This window comes from Lissotriton vulgaris, chromosome 11, assembly GCF_964263255.1.
Source record: "Lissotriton vulgaris chromosome 11, aLisVul1.2, whole genome shotgun sequence".
Taxonomy (NCBI): domain Eukaryota; kingdom Metazoa; phylum Chordata; class Amphibia; order Caudata; family Salamandridae; genus Lissotriton; species Lissotriton vulgaris.
Window position 1 is genome coordinate 159,745,542 of NC_141699.1, and position 16,341 is coordinate 159,761,882.

The window sequence follows — 16,341 nt, forward strand, 5'->3', positions numbered from 1 at the left end:
CAACATTACCCACATAGTACGTAGGAGTGGCTGTTATATAAAGCGATGGCACCATGAAATTCTGTTAGGTTCTGGTGCACAGGATCAGTTTGGTTTTCTGTTGGTAATTTTCTGGGTAATTTTCTGCCTAATTGTCCAAGTAGTGAGATGATCATGCTGCTTTCTCACTATTTGATTATGGATTCCTCTGAACCTGATAGAAGGATACATCTTCTCCATAATGCAAATAGTTTTGCATTGTCAATGCTTAATTCCGCATTTTCACCGAACTATCATTAATATGATTTTGCAATCGTATAAACTGTTGTTCACGCAGCGCACTCATTATGAAAACGCGTTCCCTGTTATTGACTGTAGATACAAGATAATTAGCGAACAAATTCACGCTAATTTGGCGGGGCGTCTCGGCATACTCTGTCACGGGACAGAGAGTATTCGGGAACTACATTTCCCAACAGCAAGAGCGCATGAAGCAGCGAGGAGGCGCATGATGTCATCACGCGCAGGGGGCGTCGGACATTGGCGCGCTTTGAATGCGGAAGCGAGAAAGGTTTATCTGCCTCGCCGGTGCACCGAGTCAGTTCCTCCCTACGATAGAGCTTAGAGGGACGACCGGTGCACCGACGGAGAGGTAAGACGGCGGGCATGTATGTGCATGAGTGAGATAGGCTATGTTCCGTTTTTCACATGCAATATTGCCTGCGTTACATTCTGGCATTGTAGTTAAGTGCGGATGCATGCTTACACTTGTTGGAAACAGTGATGACTTTAGATAGCGCTGTCATCAACTCATAACTACCCTTCATTAACTGTGGCTTACTAACCAGGTGCTGTTCCACGGCGCTGGTAGGAATGTGATGCTTGATGTGGAGCATGCTAAGATCGATTAGTTTAGGAATACATTTAGATGTGGATACATCTTCTGATTTGTTGTTTATTTTTAGTGCGGTGCATCCATTTACCTGAGCTCGAGCCAGGTGAGGTGGAGTGGTTCCTTCTCATCAAGTGGGTGAGTGAACCGTAATCTACAAATTTGCTAAATTGGTGATTTATGACTAAGTTTGTTAGTCTGAGTGCTGGGCAATAGTAGCCTATGTCTAGCACATAATAATGGCACGCTAAGTGCACGTTATTTTCGAATGCAATCATGACTTTGTACCCTTATACTATAATTTCTCCCCTACTTCTAGGATGAGAGGATGTTGATACATACACTTTCAGGTGATATGGTTCTTGTTATTTTTTATTATTTTCTCTAGCAGTAGCATTAATGGTCCCGAGGAAGCAGCAGGAGATCACTAGACTCCGGGTGTCTGCAGAAACATGTCGACCTTTCATCTTTAGTGGCTATTTGTTAAACCACTATTGCACTGTTTTTTTTTTTATTGATTTAGGAGTGTGAGGGTGTTTATTAAATTGTTTTCCCGACCACTACCTAATTTTAGAGCATCTTTCTTTCACTTTCACAAACACACTTTTTTCTCACGCACTGCTATTTTTTAGTTCCCATCTAGACACGCTTTTTCTGATTCACATCTGTAAATATCGTTGTGGTTTTTCCTGTGCCTGGTTTAGTCATCCACCAGCAGAGGTTTTTTCAACCGCTAATGTGACAGAAATTATGCACCAGAGATCCCAGATGATGAAGGGCGGTCTCGATGGTGGACTGATGGGAACTCGCATAGTTTAGTAACTATTTCCTGCATATTTGTATTTGGGTACATTGGTTGCTTGTTTTCTGACTCTCTGTTAACTTTAGGTTGGTGTCACCTGAAAAGCATAACCAGAATGAGGTCATGTACTACTTTTCAAATGGGAACGTTTCACAAAAATGCACTGTCCCTTTCACACTGTTTGTGGAAAAAAATGAGAAAAAAATGGTATAAAACCAGTCAGGTGACTGACTTACGTGTCATGTGATCGAAACGCGTAATGGGCGACAGAATTTTGGGAACAATAAATTAGATTCTGTGCTCTATTTCTGTTTTACTACAAAGCCGTGGGGCAGTGGAGTAATCAAGATATATATATATATATATATATATACACAAAAAATATATATATACATGTAACTGTCTTTCACACATCACACTGGAATTGGCAGCCACGCTTCAAAAACACACACACACAGTTCAAGATAGACAAACACCCAAATACTTTGCTTTCTGTCAGCCTTAACTTCACTGGTTTAGAATAAATTATTTTGCTTATTGGAGAAGTGTAAAAAGACAGTATTGAGGTGAGTTTGAGGTGAAAAATGTGAAGCCTCTAATATCCAACATTACCTAGTCTTGCTCCTGTACCACAGCTAGATTAGTTTCAAACTAGTGATACCAATACGCAATGATAAAAAGCATTACTACTGTCTTTAACACGTTTTTCGTATAATGTCACCAGAAAAGAAAATCAAGACACACATCTACTGCCCAGTTGATCTGATGCAATCAGCAACACAGTTGAAGTCTCAGTATAAAAACCTAAGACACATTAGTGCCCATATACCATTACTTATCGAGATTCACACATTTGGGGTAAGTCGGGGAAGCCACTGGCTACGATATTCTGGATCTGAAGTCATCTATTCTAAGTGATGTCCAAGGACAAACCTTTTATGAACAGTATAGACACAAAAACAGAAATACTCACACAGTTGATTCTGAAACAGATGTTGATGTCTTGAGTTAATCATAGGAACAAACTTTTCATATAGCAATGCCAGTGACATACACACACAATCAATGGTTTTCACCTCAGAGCAATGCTGTATTGATCCATGGCTTCCTGATATTCGCTGACAGCCACAAGGAAGTCCCCTAGAATCCGATGAAGGACACAATTACTTTGATTTCCCAGCGCATTCCGCAGCAATGCAATTCCTTCATCATATTTCTGCTCCCGACCTGTAAAAGCAAGGGCTTGAGTAGGTCAATATTTAAAAGGTGAATGACCAGTGTAAGCAAAACTTTTAAGCAAATATTTCTGAAAAAAGTCTCAGAAACGAACATGGAATGGGAATGTGCAGCAAGAACCCTGTAATGCTGGTTATCCAATGCAAAAAGCAGTAGGTTACATGAAGCGTGCCTAGGAGGTAGGAAGCACATTAACACTCTAGTTTGGAATAAGTCACATTGCTGCCTCAGAATTTTCTGTCTTGCCCAATTTGGGTCTTGGAGTTTTTACCACAAGACATTCAACGATACTCGCTTTGCGTCAGTAGCTAGGAATACTCTGCCTTTTGGCTTTGTCTCTGGCCCTCCCTCCATGTACATTTATATGGTCTAGTCGACCAGGCATCACAAGATGTCTTGGTGTAAAAGGCCTTTTTTCAGCATACAGTAGCCTTAAAGCGTACCCACTGCTTTCCATTTGTTGGCGTGGTCACTTATTTGCTTGCTTCTTATTGGATAGCTTGCCTTCCTCCTCTTGTGCTTGTTCCTCCCTTGGAGCATAGCCTCTGTATGATTCTTTTGACTGCATGGCTTGTATCCTTCCACTGTTAACCATTGTGTACTCTTTATTCTTTTTCATTCAGCACTCCACAAGAGTCCATGCGTTTTCTAGCTCCCTCTTGTGCGCTGCATAAGCCCTCATATATGTTGCTCCTCACCTCTCACAGCTGGTCTGTAAAAGCACAGCAACAAGGATATTTTTGGCTGGGTTATGGCTAAAGAGCTGACTCTACTGGTTATTTGTGGCTTTATCTCCTGCATTAGACCTATTGCTTGAAAGCATAAGCTTTAGCACACAAAGAAGGCTCCGCTGGGTGGGTGGGGAGTGGGGGATGCGGGGGTAGAGCCATCCGCTGCTCTCACACAGCTGGCTTCTGAGGCAGAAGGTATACAGGACACTTTTCGTGGAGGGACATAGCTCTTCTTCCTGGGCTACTGCAGACAAGCGAATGGTAGAATCCTTGGAAAAGTAAATAAGTCATTGGTAAATATTTCCCTTTAAATGTTGTCACTTCCTTAGTTTTACCATTTTGTTCAATTTCCACGAGTCAAAAGTATTTGAAAACGAATCCATACCTTTTTATAAAGATTGAAAACACTGAAATCAATGTAAAATTTAAAAAAACACAGCTATGGGTCTGCTTTACCTCCATTATATTGAACTGTTTTTTCTTTTACATATTTGAAAAAATAGTTTTCAGACGAACATTGGCAAGGCAACAGCTCAACACAAGCTCTAAAAAGGCAAGGTCTACTCGTTCAGCATATGTGTGGCGTGAGGCAAGTCCGTTGGATTTTACCAAAATTCTATGTAAAATATTTACTTAAAGAGTTTTCAATATGGGGCAATGAATCAACCAGCTTATGCCATTGGCTGACTTCACTGTGAGTTTTGGCATTCTGACTTTTCAGAAGAAGCATTACTACATATAAAGTAGCTACCTTTACTGCCAAGGACTACTGTGGCAATGTGAGCTTTTTGAGATAAAATATTTTTACTTGTAGCCAATTTCTTTTTTATTTCCCTCACATGTATGTATTAATTTTTAGATTGATGCGGGCCCACCAGCATCTCCACAAAAACATTTTGCAAAAACCATGACAATACATGCATTTATAAAGTAAAAAGGAGGAGGCCAATGCCAGGCTTATTGGCCTTGCCAATGCATTTTTATTTTTTAAATAATTATTATTAAAGAGTGGTTCTTCTGTTTTACTTCTTTACGTTTTGGGCAAACAGCAGCACGGCACACTAGGATTGAATAAAGTAGGCGGGCTGTGAACCGGATATATTTATTTATATATTCCACAGCCTGGCTCCATTTTGTGGTACTCTCTCTCTTTTATGTTCCATTACAAGGCCACCCAATCCTCCAGATAACCCTATTCTTTTATTAGTTTATTTAAACCTACCCGTACATTTGTCTTTTCATTCCTCATTACACTGCCTGCACCTGCTGTAGTGTCTAATACCACAGACTAGTACAGTTAGGGAATAACTGGCCCAAAGAAACATGGAAAAAGAACAATTGATGGACAGAATGCTTAACAATGTCACCCACTCACCCCCCAGTCAGAAATCTGGGCCTACATCCATTGTTTTTTTGTTCACCACGCCAACCCAGTTTGGACCAACCCATAAGCAAATCAGTCTTGACCCTGCTTCCTATGAGAACAGTCCAGCCCGCACTGCCAGGCTAGGTTCTTCCTGGACCGGAACGAGGCATCCTAGGACCAGTTTCGAGTTTTCACCCCTCATCAGCCAGGATAGCCTAAATCCAGTGGCATGGGGAGCACGGGACCCACTGGGTAACTACGTCCCACTCAAGGTAACAAATTCAACAAGAACCATTAAAGGACGGAATGTTGAACAATGTCAAACACTCATCCCCAGTCAGAGATCTGGGCCTAAATCCATAGTTTGTTTGCTCTCCACGCCACCCTAATTTGGACCTAGCCATGGGCAAACAGTCTTGACCCTGCTCACTATGGGAACAGTCCAGTCCGAACTGCCAGGCCCTCCCATGACCGGAGACAAGCATCCTAGGACTGATTTCGGGGTATCACCCCTCATCTGGCAGTATAGCTTGAATATAATGGCATGGCGAGCACGGGATCCAAGTCTGGGCATCCCCATCCCACTTGGGGTGGCGCATGCAAAAAGAGCTATTGATGGACGGAATTCTGAATAATGTCAATCCCTCCCCCCAGTCAGAGATCTGGGTCTAAATCCACTGCTTTTTTGCTTACCATGCCAAGCTTGAATTGCGTGGTGAGTAAAAAAAAAAACAATGGATTTAGGCCTGGATCTCTGTACTGGAGGCAAGTGCTTGTTATTGTTCACCATTCTGTCCATCATTGCTCTTTTTGCATTTCTCGCCCCAAGTGGGACAGGTATGCCCAGATTTTGGTTCAGTGCTTACTATGCCACTGTAGTGAAGCTGTACAAAAGGGGGTGGTGATGGACGGAGCATCTGAATCAATAAACACTCACACCCAGTCAAAAGATCTGGGATTAATCCATCACCGTTCTTTAGCCCACTCTGCCACCCCAGTTCAGACATGGCTAAATGCAAATCAGTCTGACCCTGTGCCTCATGGGAACAGTCCAGCCCGAACTGCCAAGCCATGTCTTCCCTGGACCGGAAACAAGCTTCCGAGGACTGGTTTCTGGCATTCCAGCCGTCTTCAGCCCGGCTTGCTTGAATCCAGTGACAAAGTGAGCAAGGGACTCACGTCTGAGCATACCCTACCACACTTATGGCGGCCAAAAGCGGTACAAAAAAGGGTGGTGATGGACGGAGCATCTGAATCAATCAAACACTCGCATCCATTCAAAAGATCTGGGTTTAATCCATCACCGTTTTTTAGCCCACTCTGCCACTCCAGTAGTGAAGCTAGCATAGCTGACGACGGGTGATACCCCAAAACCACTCCTGGGATGCTTGTTTCCGGACTGGGGATCACCTATCCTGGCAGGTTGGGCTGGAATGTTTTCATGGGGAGCAAGGTCAAGATGATTTGCATATGGCTATGTCCAAACTGAAATGGCGTGGTGAGAAAAAATACGATGGATTTAAGCCCAAACACTGGAGGGGTGGGGGGATTGACATTGTTCAGAATTCAGTCCAACATTTGGACTTTTTGCCAGAAAAAAAATTGGCAAAACGTTTGCATAGTGCCCACTTCTTTGGATATGTGAAAGAAACAGCCAGTCTGTCAGTGGAACAAATGAAAAGACAGGTCTGGGTGGCAAACGTCAGCTTACATAGCAAGCAACTGAGAAACCAGAAAATGTGTTTTTCGCTTTTGGTTCCAGCATTTCAGTTGGCAGGTGCTATCAGCATATTACTTATTTGTCTGCTAAAGGGTCTGTTTCCATAGTGGAGATCCTAGCTACTGTATCCAGTGTCTTGGTTAGTTCGAATCGCAGGTGGTCAAGGTCAGGATAGCAACTGAAGATTGTAAATGTGGGCTGGCATGTCATGTCAGACAGCAATATGGGCGAATACATCGGGTAGTATTCTGTTCAGGGTTCTCAACAAAGATGGCTAAGTGTGTATAGTTTTCAGGTCTTCTAACTAGCTCACTGTAACCATAGAATTTGATTTCATAAGAGTTAGTCGAGGATGGCTGTTCAAACTGGAGAGCTGGGGCTCAAGTATCAGGAAAAACTGCAGATCAAGGCAACTGATGTCCCAACGAGTTTGTTTGTTAAAAAATTAATAAAACCTAGAGAATCTGCAATGTTCTGGATGTGTGCGTTGGATGGGGCATATCTGCTCACATGTTTAGGCGATCCAAAATTAAAAGGGTAGAATGGATTAGGCCAGATCGATGAGGAGTGAATGAGAGGTAGCAAGACATGTCTGGGGTAATGGATACATGATCGCTCAAACCAGGATGGTGGTTGAACTTGCTGGCTCTTCAATACAACTCATAGGATGTGCCTTGCAATTCCTTGAAACAGTAGTAGGCAAGATGGCTCTGCAACCTATCCTCCCCTTATGTGTGGTCATATTTTAGTCAGGAGACTATATTTAGAAGGAAAGAGATTAGCTAAGTCTAAGACTGAATAATAGTTGAGCAAATACACAGTGATGGCCCTTTATTTATGATGAGGATGGGGAATATCGTAAACATTTTTATTTACTGAGGAGCACACATTAATGAGGGTACATGCAGAGAAGGGAGCTGAATCTGTGTCATCAAGGTATTCATGAGATTAAGGAATAGGAAACTAAGATGCTGAGGCAAAGAGCATAACGCTGGGAGGCGATGGAATGCGAGAAGGTAGAAGGCATTTTCAAGGCTATGCCTTTGTGCGAGATGATGGATCACTGAGGGACAAACAGACATTTGATATTCCTTTTAGTTTGCTGCAGTTTTCGAAAAAAAAAAAAAAAAAAAAAAAAAAGAAGGTTGAATTTGTTAACCTGGACACGAACTGTCAATTGGAAGAACAGTATAGAGTAAATGTCAGGTTCTGCCACCAAGGGTGTAAAACAAGAGGTCACAGTTAGCGTAGCTTTTTATAGGGTTGAGAATAGTTACCTCGATCAAAGTCTTAGGATACGTAATGATTTGTTGGATATTTGTTCTTTGCTCTGCTTAGAGGTTATGATGGGGGGGGGGGTGATTTTAGTAGTCTGATGAGCCAGATGTGCATCCAGTGAATGTTTGAAGCAGGGGGACCTAATGGTGTGGCTGAGACAAATGGTAAGGTACAGTGGTTTGCACTGACACAATCCCCTGAATTCAAATTGTTTTCCAGGGTATTCCCCGATGCTGGTATGCCTGTGAATGCGTGTATCAACGTATAGTACAAGCACTGACTTCTGGTTGCACGCTGATACAAAATTCAATATGAAGACAATAAGTTACAAGTTAAATTTCAATGAGATTAGAAGCTGAGGCAATTTACACTTGAAGAAATATATTACTTGTTTTCAATGATTTGACTCAATTTGTTCCGTTTTCAAACATGTTTATAAAACATGCTTGGTGGTGCTATGGTTGCTTCAAGTGCCATGCTTTTCATGCAACGGGGATTCTTGCAATTTTGAAAAGATCAAACTTACTGAGAAGTTCAGCTTTTTTCACCACAGCTTTTACATAATCTGGCCTCTGTATTAGGGCTTTATCCAAAAGTGTTTTCGCTTTCTCCTGCGTCACTGGATCTTCTAGACAAACTGTTGCTAAAAGGGTAAGGGTCTGTGCATTTGCTCCAAGAGTTTTATAAACATGGTTCGCCATTACCATGGCTTCACGTATACTGTTGGATGCTAGATAACATTCAATGAGGCCTAAAAAACAAAAGGGACAATGATTCAAACAATATTCAAAATACAGTTGTCCTGCAATACCACATCAATCAATGCAAGGAAATAAATGATTAGAAACAAGGTTTTTTATATAATATTGTGCAAAAGGGCCTTTTAAATTACTATCTTAATTTTTCGTTATAATAAGAGGGTCGTATAAAATTGAAAAAAGTTACCCATTTGAGGGCACAATCGCAGGATTACAAAGAGAAAACATGAACAAACAAGCATTTGCAATGCAATAGGTCTCGCATTTGCGAGAGTTTGAGCTATTGGCGTTGTAAATGGCAATGCCTTTTATTTTTGTGTTGGATTTTTAAACAGAAGTAAAAGTCATTGTCATTTACAATGCCAATGGCATAAACTCTCGCAAATGTGAGACCATTTGCATTGCAAATGCTTGCTTTTCTTTATCTACATCTGCCGGTTCTCTTCCTCCTGACCAGGCACCCTAGGGATCTGCTGCCTGCTTGAGCTGACCTGGCTTCATGGGTGAGGCACAACGGGAGTCACATTGTTTCTGAAGTTGTTCAGGCTCAACCATGAACTCTGCTTGTTAATGAACCAGCTCATTACTGGGGATCTTGAGGCAAAGAGCAACATTCTATGTACCGAACAAGGAAAACATTTTACGAAACACACAACCAAGAGCTTCTGAACTGAGGCACCACTTCTAGAAAACAGGTGTGAAGAGAAAAATGAAGTGAAAACATGCTGGGTGCAGTGTCTCCGATATGTGCCTTTTCAGCCGATCACAGAGTACTATGACACCGCCCTCCACAAAACATCTCTTCTTGAATGCTTTCATTTGCCTAGTTGCTCCCTGGTTCCATGCAACGTCTTAGACGCCTCTGCGGTCTGTTCCTTGTGACATCTTTTAAATCGTTTTGGTCTTATTACTCGCCTGTTTTGCGCCATGAATACATGTGGCATTTATGGCGCAGGCTGTGCCTTTGTGGAGATTTTAATTCTCCTTTGGGTGACGCTTCTTCGCAGGCACACCCCCATTCCCAGGGCTACTCACTTACACCGTCCAGATTCCTGCCTTGAATTCTGGGATCCGTAGGAATGATTTAATTACAACAACACAAGGCCCAGAGAGCAGGAGCAGGTCATCCACACGATGTTAATGTTTTTGTTGAAGAGAGGCTGATGAGAATCACTTTCATGACGCAGTTAGGAAGGGTGCAGAAGGAGGTTCATTTTAGCCTAGAGAGGTGTATTGGGTCCACACAGAGAAAGAGATCAGGTCGGTTGAGCTCTATGAATGCGAGTCTTGGTTAGAGGAGGATTAATGACCTTTGTGTTGACACCCAAATTCTGGTAGTCAGGTTACATAAATACTGGGTTATAGTTAGCGCTGTCCTGGTTTTTGATATGGTGCACCCCCCAGAATTACAAATGAGCAAGGCTACCCCTTGTTCATGGCACAGAACTAACATGCAGAGTGCATCCACAAAGACTGTGCCTTCGAATGTGTGGCAGCCTGATGTAATCTGAACCCAAACAGCTTTCTAGTCAGCATAATGATGATATACCAAACTTCGGGATATGCCACTCTTTCCAGAAGGAATACCTCCTGAAACTAGCAATATTCTTGTGGATACATGTTTGCCTTCAATTCCCATCCACCCCCCCACCCTTTTAATTGCGAGATTAAAGGGAGCGGTTACCTCCACGCTCTAGCTCGCCACTTCCAGGGGATCTACACACCGACACGGCCAGTCACTGAGCAGGAGGCTACAGAGTCACTTAGTCATATTCCCATCCCCGTGCTCACACCTGAAGCACAACAGGAACTTGATGCTGACCTGACAGAGGGAGAGGTCCAGTTAGCAATACAGGCGCTGCAGTCAGGCAAGGCACTAGGCCCAAACGGAATTCCTGTGGAGTGGTACAAGACAATGGACTCGGTGCTGGCCAAGCCCCTCTTAGACATGTATAAAGACAGCGCGAAAAAGGCACTGCTTCCACTCGACCAACGCACGGCCACCATCGTGGCCATCCCCAAACCAACCAAGCCACCAACAGACAGCGCCTCGTACCGACCCATTTCCCTGCTCAACACAGAAGCGAAGGTCCTGGCAAAACTCCTGGCCAGTCGTCCAACCAAGCATCGGAGTACCCTGATACACCCTGACCAGTCAGGCTTTATGCCGCACAGAAGCACAGCGCTGAATCTACGGAGGGTCCATGGGGTACTGGCGAGGGCGCATCTACTTACGGAGCAGGCTGTGATACTTTCCCTAGATGCTAAAATGGCGTTTGATTTGGTGGAGTGGGAATACCTATTTGCCGTCCTAACCCGCATGGGTTTCGGCCCCCAATATCTGGCATGGGTGCGACTACTCTACACCCAACCGATGGCGCAGGTGGTTGCAAATGGTCGCATATCATCGACCTTTCCACTGGGGAGGGGGACTAGGCAGGGATGCCCGCTGTCGCCCCTGTTGTTTGCGATAGTGCTGGAACCACTGGCAATCCTGCTCAGAACAACGCCGTTATTCCGGGGCATCACTTGGAGTGGCGGGTGGGAGGACAAGGTCTCCCTATATGCAGACGACATGTTAATATACATGGCCGGACAAAATGAAGGGGTCCCCGCCCTGTTGGCAATCTGCGATGAACATGGCAAAGCTTCGGGATATACCCTAAACTGGTCCAAATCTGTGCTCTATGTCCTTCAGGGCCCGGCTCCGGTGCTGCCAGCTGACTGTCCCCTCACAATAACCACCTCCTCCTTTAAGTACTTGGGTATTTTTGTAACGAATGACTCTAAACAGTTCTATGCCGAAAACTTGCAACCACCTCTGCAAAGATTGCGTGCTGATGTCAAATACTGGGCTGCACTGCCACTGACCCTCCTAGGGCGCGCGGCGCTCTATAAAATGATGGCTCTCCCGAGATTTCTGTATGTGCTTGAAAACTCCCCTTATGTGGTTAACCCACAGTACTTTCGACGGGTAGCGGCTTTAGTCTCCAGCTTGTTGTGGAGTAATGGTCCGGCGCGGATAGCGCAGGCAAAACTGGTAAAGAGCTGGTACGAGGGAGGGATTGCACTACCCAATCTCCAACTATATTACTGGGCGTCACAGCTTAAGGTTATTAATCATTGGATCCACGTCTCACGGGAGGACCCCGCATATAAGGCGGATTGGTCACAACTGGGGACTGAGGGCATGCTCTCGGTGCTGTACAATTACCCGCAAGTGAAAGCCCTGCTTGGCCCAATGTTCCACACAGCGACAATCTGGCATACGGCACAATCACGCCTAGGGTGGAAGGGTAAAATCACCAGGCTAACTCCGCTATGGGACACCAAAACACTGGGTAACCTGCGGACTTATAAGGGGTTTGCGAGATGGGACGACATAGGGATCTCGGTGGTGGGGGACCTCTGGGACAAAGGCACGGTTATTCCCTTCCCGCAACTCCAGCAACAATACGGCCTGGGGTCCACTGAAACGTATCGATATGTACAAATCAGGCATGCTCTAATGCAAGCGATCCCATCAGACACCACACTCCCAGAATCATCGCCACTAGAGGATAGGCTACTCACCGACTTCATGGAGCAAAAAGCGACCTCACTCACGTACAAAAAATTGATTAACAACATGCCAGATCCCACACACAAACTTAAAGAGAAATGGGTGGAAGAATTGGGCGACATGGACGAAACGGAGTGGAACGAGGCACTGGCCTCGCCGCGGGAAGTTGGCATATCGGCTAGATTCCGCCTAGTGCAGCTCAAGGTGTTACATCGCACCTACTACACTCGCACACTACTCCACAAAATACAGAGAGCACCACACCCATACTGCCTCAGGGGAAGCGGGGAGGAGGGGACTCTCCTCCACACATTGTGGGAATGTCCACACATCAGGGAACTATGGCGGCAGATTATGCGCACAGTCTCTCAGGCCATCAATATATCTGTCCTGCCGGAACCTCGTAAGTGCCTGTTGAACATTTGGGACCCTACAGACTTAAACAGGTATGGACAACTGTGGGTCACACTAGCAGTGACAGTGGCCAAACGGGACATTGCACAGAGATGGGGCGCCCCGGAGTTACCGACGGTGGCGGGGTGGATAAGGAACATGGACCTTCTCATGGTGAAGGAGAGAGCAGTATATGTACTAAGAGCCTGCCCCCGCAAGTGGAATCGGGTGTGGATGCCTTGGAACAAATATAGGGGGGACCCGTGTGAGGCACTGCCAGAGGGTGAAGACTCGGAATCAGAGGAGGACGAAGACTAGTGGCAAAGGGTATGCCAGCATATTAAAGGGGAGGGCCGGGGGGCGGAGGACATGCACCGCCACTGAAGACGAATTGCTGACTGTATGAGCCTGTAGGATATTGTATGTGAACGTACAAACTTAATTGTATAATGATGACCGTTGTTGGGTTTTTAGGCCTGTTTTCTTTTTTTCTTATATGTTTTCACTAACACCACATATGGGTGAAGTCAGACTATTGAATCGAAATCGTATGAACGGGATGTTCGTTAAGGGGAAGGGGTGAAAGTGGGCCCTGTAATACATACGATTGGTCTATTCACTGTTCAACTACTAGGCTGTATTCGGAACTGATAGTTGTTGATGCAAACTGTGTTTAATCCTTTCCCCACTGGGGGCATATACTGATATGTCACTGCAACTACAAAATGTCGATATGAATATCTCTTCCAAACTCCTGACAATAAAGAATTTAAAAAAAAAAAAAAAAAAGGGAGCGGTTACCATAAGTCTATAAAGCATGCTGAAAAATGCTTCATGAGACATCAATGAAACTCCAAATAAAATTAGAGATCTTCGTTCCAAGAACCTATGAGTCTTGAGAAGTACCCAATGCACATCTCTGCAACATTCAAATTTTATTCTTCAAATCAAAAATCTAACAGTAGCCCTAATAAATGTGAGAAAGTGTGGCACCAATGGGTGGCATATGGGGGCTTGTGAACTGAGGGACGGTGGGAGGGAAGGTAGGGGGCCGGACGTCAGATGAAGAAAGCTTTATAGTATGAGGGAGGTTAGAGACATAGGTTCCGGAATGTCTAATGTACCAAGGGTTTGAGAAACTGGAAATGTATGCCTTGCTGTTTTTACCATCCATTCTACGTGGTTATTGTACTGTATAATGTATATAATGTATATACCCAACAAAAAAACCTAACAGTACACCTCTTGTTATCTCCACTTCTCCATCAGTTCTGTACAACGCTCCACAGACCTCCCATGTCACTTACACATCCCGTAGAGTCGGGAAAAAGCCCCGGCACCTCTCCCGCGGGAGCCTCCTCAGCAGCCGATTCGTGGAGCCCTCGTTCTCTCTGGGAGTCCGGCAGCAGCGGAAAGCCAGCGGTGGGCAAACCAACGGAGGTGGGGGGATAGCAACTGTTGTTTTGAAGACGCTCATAGCGCGACATCGGGGGGGGCTGGCAGAACGGTTCAAGACGTCATCAAGAGAAGGATCCAGCACGCAGGAGACAACTCCAGTGCCAGGGCAGGGGGAAGTAGCAACCACCTGACTACTGCACAAGAGGACAGCAGGGACTTATTGAGGACCAGACTGGCAATAATTTAAAACATGAGTTGGACGAGGAAGGGATGCAACAGACGAACTTGAGGGGCTCAGGTTGGCAGGGAAGGAAGAAGCAGCTCACAGCCGTATCAGGCTCGGGAGGCAGGGAACGGCAAAACAGAAAGCAGGCGCAGCTCCACATCCGTGCAGGGAGGAGACCTGGGAAGGCGAGGGCTGTCCGCGCGGTACATTACTTTCGCGTGCCCTGCGGCTCACACGTGCGGCGGGTGTAGGAAGCGCCTGTCCCCTTTCCGGGGCTCCCGTAATGAAGAGGGAGCCCCGGCGCCAAAGAGGAAGTGAAGTGTGGGAGCTGAAGTCCTGGGAGAGCGGCAGATAGCAGTGCGGGGCTCCCATGCCTAAGGAGGACGCCCCGCATCGTGCTGCCAGAAATTTGGAGGAGCTGGAGTGCTCCAGTACCGCGCCGCAACCAGCCGCCACATTGGGTGAGTTTGGAGAAATCTTCATTTGTACCGATTAAGGCACAGTGGCAATGTTTACTTACTGAGCGGGCCCGGAAAAGTGAAAATGCATGCTGACTTGCCTCCCAAGGGGGACAGGAGATGTGCGCGGCGCGCTCACATTGGCAGTCCGGCCTGCGTGTGCCCATCTCATGTCTCCCTTGAGAGTCAAGTCAGCGACAATAGGTCTCGCTGGCGACAGCGCTTTGCGCTACGTCGCCAGGTGCGAGACCTAAAAAGGAAAGAAGAAAAATTCTAAATTCAGACACAATTACGAGGAACACAGAGAACTTTGAAAGAACAGTAACTATAGTACACAGTACCACTCTTTAATAATCAGAGAAAGTTTAAAAGTAATTGAAAAGGTTTCTTCAGGCATCATCCTTCAACTGTGCTTAGTTTGTAATGCAGCCAAGCTACCATTAGCTCACACATGACGATCTGTCATCTGATTTGAAACTTTGCAGCTGCACACCTGCAAAGCAAGCACTCTAAAACGATGTGCTGGTTTCTGTGAGGCCTTGGAGCCTGACAATGTGGGGCAATCTAGTTCACTCTCTTCTGAATATTCTTCCTTTCTTTAATTCCTTTCTTTATTCCTTGCTTTACCTTCTTTCTCAATTAAAGTTGTCTTTCTTCTTCCGGTCTCTTAACTTTCCCTTGCAATTTTTCTCTACTTTCTTATTCTCCTTTCTTCCTCTTTTTGTCTCAGTTTTCCTTAATGTTCTCTTTCTTCTTCTGTCATTTTCTTTGTTTCTATTCCCTCTACTTTGTCTAATTCTTTATTACGGTTTCCATACTTCAGTCTTGCAAATATTCTTATTCTTTCATTCTTTTTTTCCTCCAGTCTTCTCCTTTATCCATTGATTTTTTTTCTCCCCCTTGCTTAGTTGCTCTCTCTGCTTCTCTTTGTCCTCTCTTTTGTCATACCAGTTTCATTCTCTACATCTTTGTCTACTTCTTTCCTTCTTTAATTTAGTCTCACTTTTTGTCTTCCTCTATTTTTCTTCCCATTTTTTCTTTTTCTTTTGTATTCTATTTGCTCAAGGTACTGTTTTCTTTCCTCCTCCACTTCTTTTCCCCGTTTTTTTAAACAAAATTTTATGATTTGCAAACATCCATACAATATTTTCGATGAATATTACTGCAATCCAAATACCAGCATTACTTGGGGTATAATTCTTGCTTATATTTCCTTATTGCTGCAAAATCAAATAGTCGGACTCATCTTATACAGAAAGCCCCATGTCAAGTAATACAGCCCGAAGCCATTAATGTATCTAGATTCAGACTCTAGCTTCAGTCAACAACTGGCATGCTACCTACTATAATCAACAACAACCCCTTCCCCATTCACTCACTCACACCTCCAACCCCCCCCCCCCCCCCCCCCTCCGGCGTGCGGTGGTCGGGCCCATCATTAGGTAACTAAGGTTTGGTTCCACTCACCTCCTTATTATCTGAAACCAACAGTTCATCTTCACACATTCCATCCCTTAGCTCAAAGTGAATTGCTAAATATAG

At 44.7% G+C, this 16,341-nt stretch overlaps 1 protein-coding gene across 1 annotated transcript in view; it reads right to left on the reverse strand.

Annotated features, from left to right (window-relative positions):
• ANAPC7 (anaphase promoting complex subunit 7) overlaps positions 1-16,341 on the reverse strand; it is a 154,864-nt gene that overhangs the window by 11,610 nt on the left and 126,913 nt on the right. Inside the window, exons 9-10 of the mRNA XM_086943014.1 lie at positions 8,531-8,755; positions 2,750-2,900 (exon numbers count right to left, since the gene is read on the reverse strand). Coding sequence (XP_086799140.1) covers positions 2,750-2,900; positions 8,531-8,755 — 376 coding nt within the window. The remainder of the gene's footprint in view (positions 1-2,749; positions 2,901-8,530; positions 8,756-16,341) is intronic.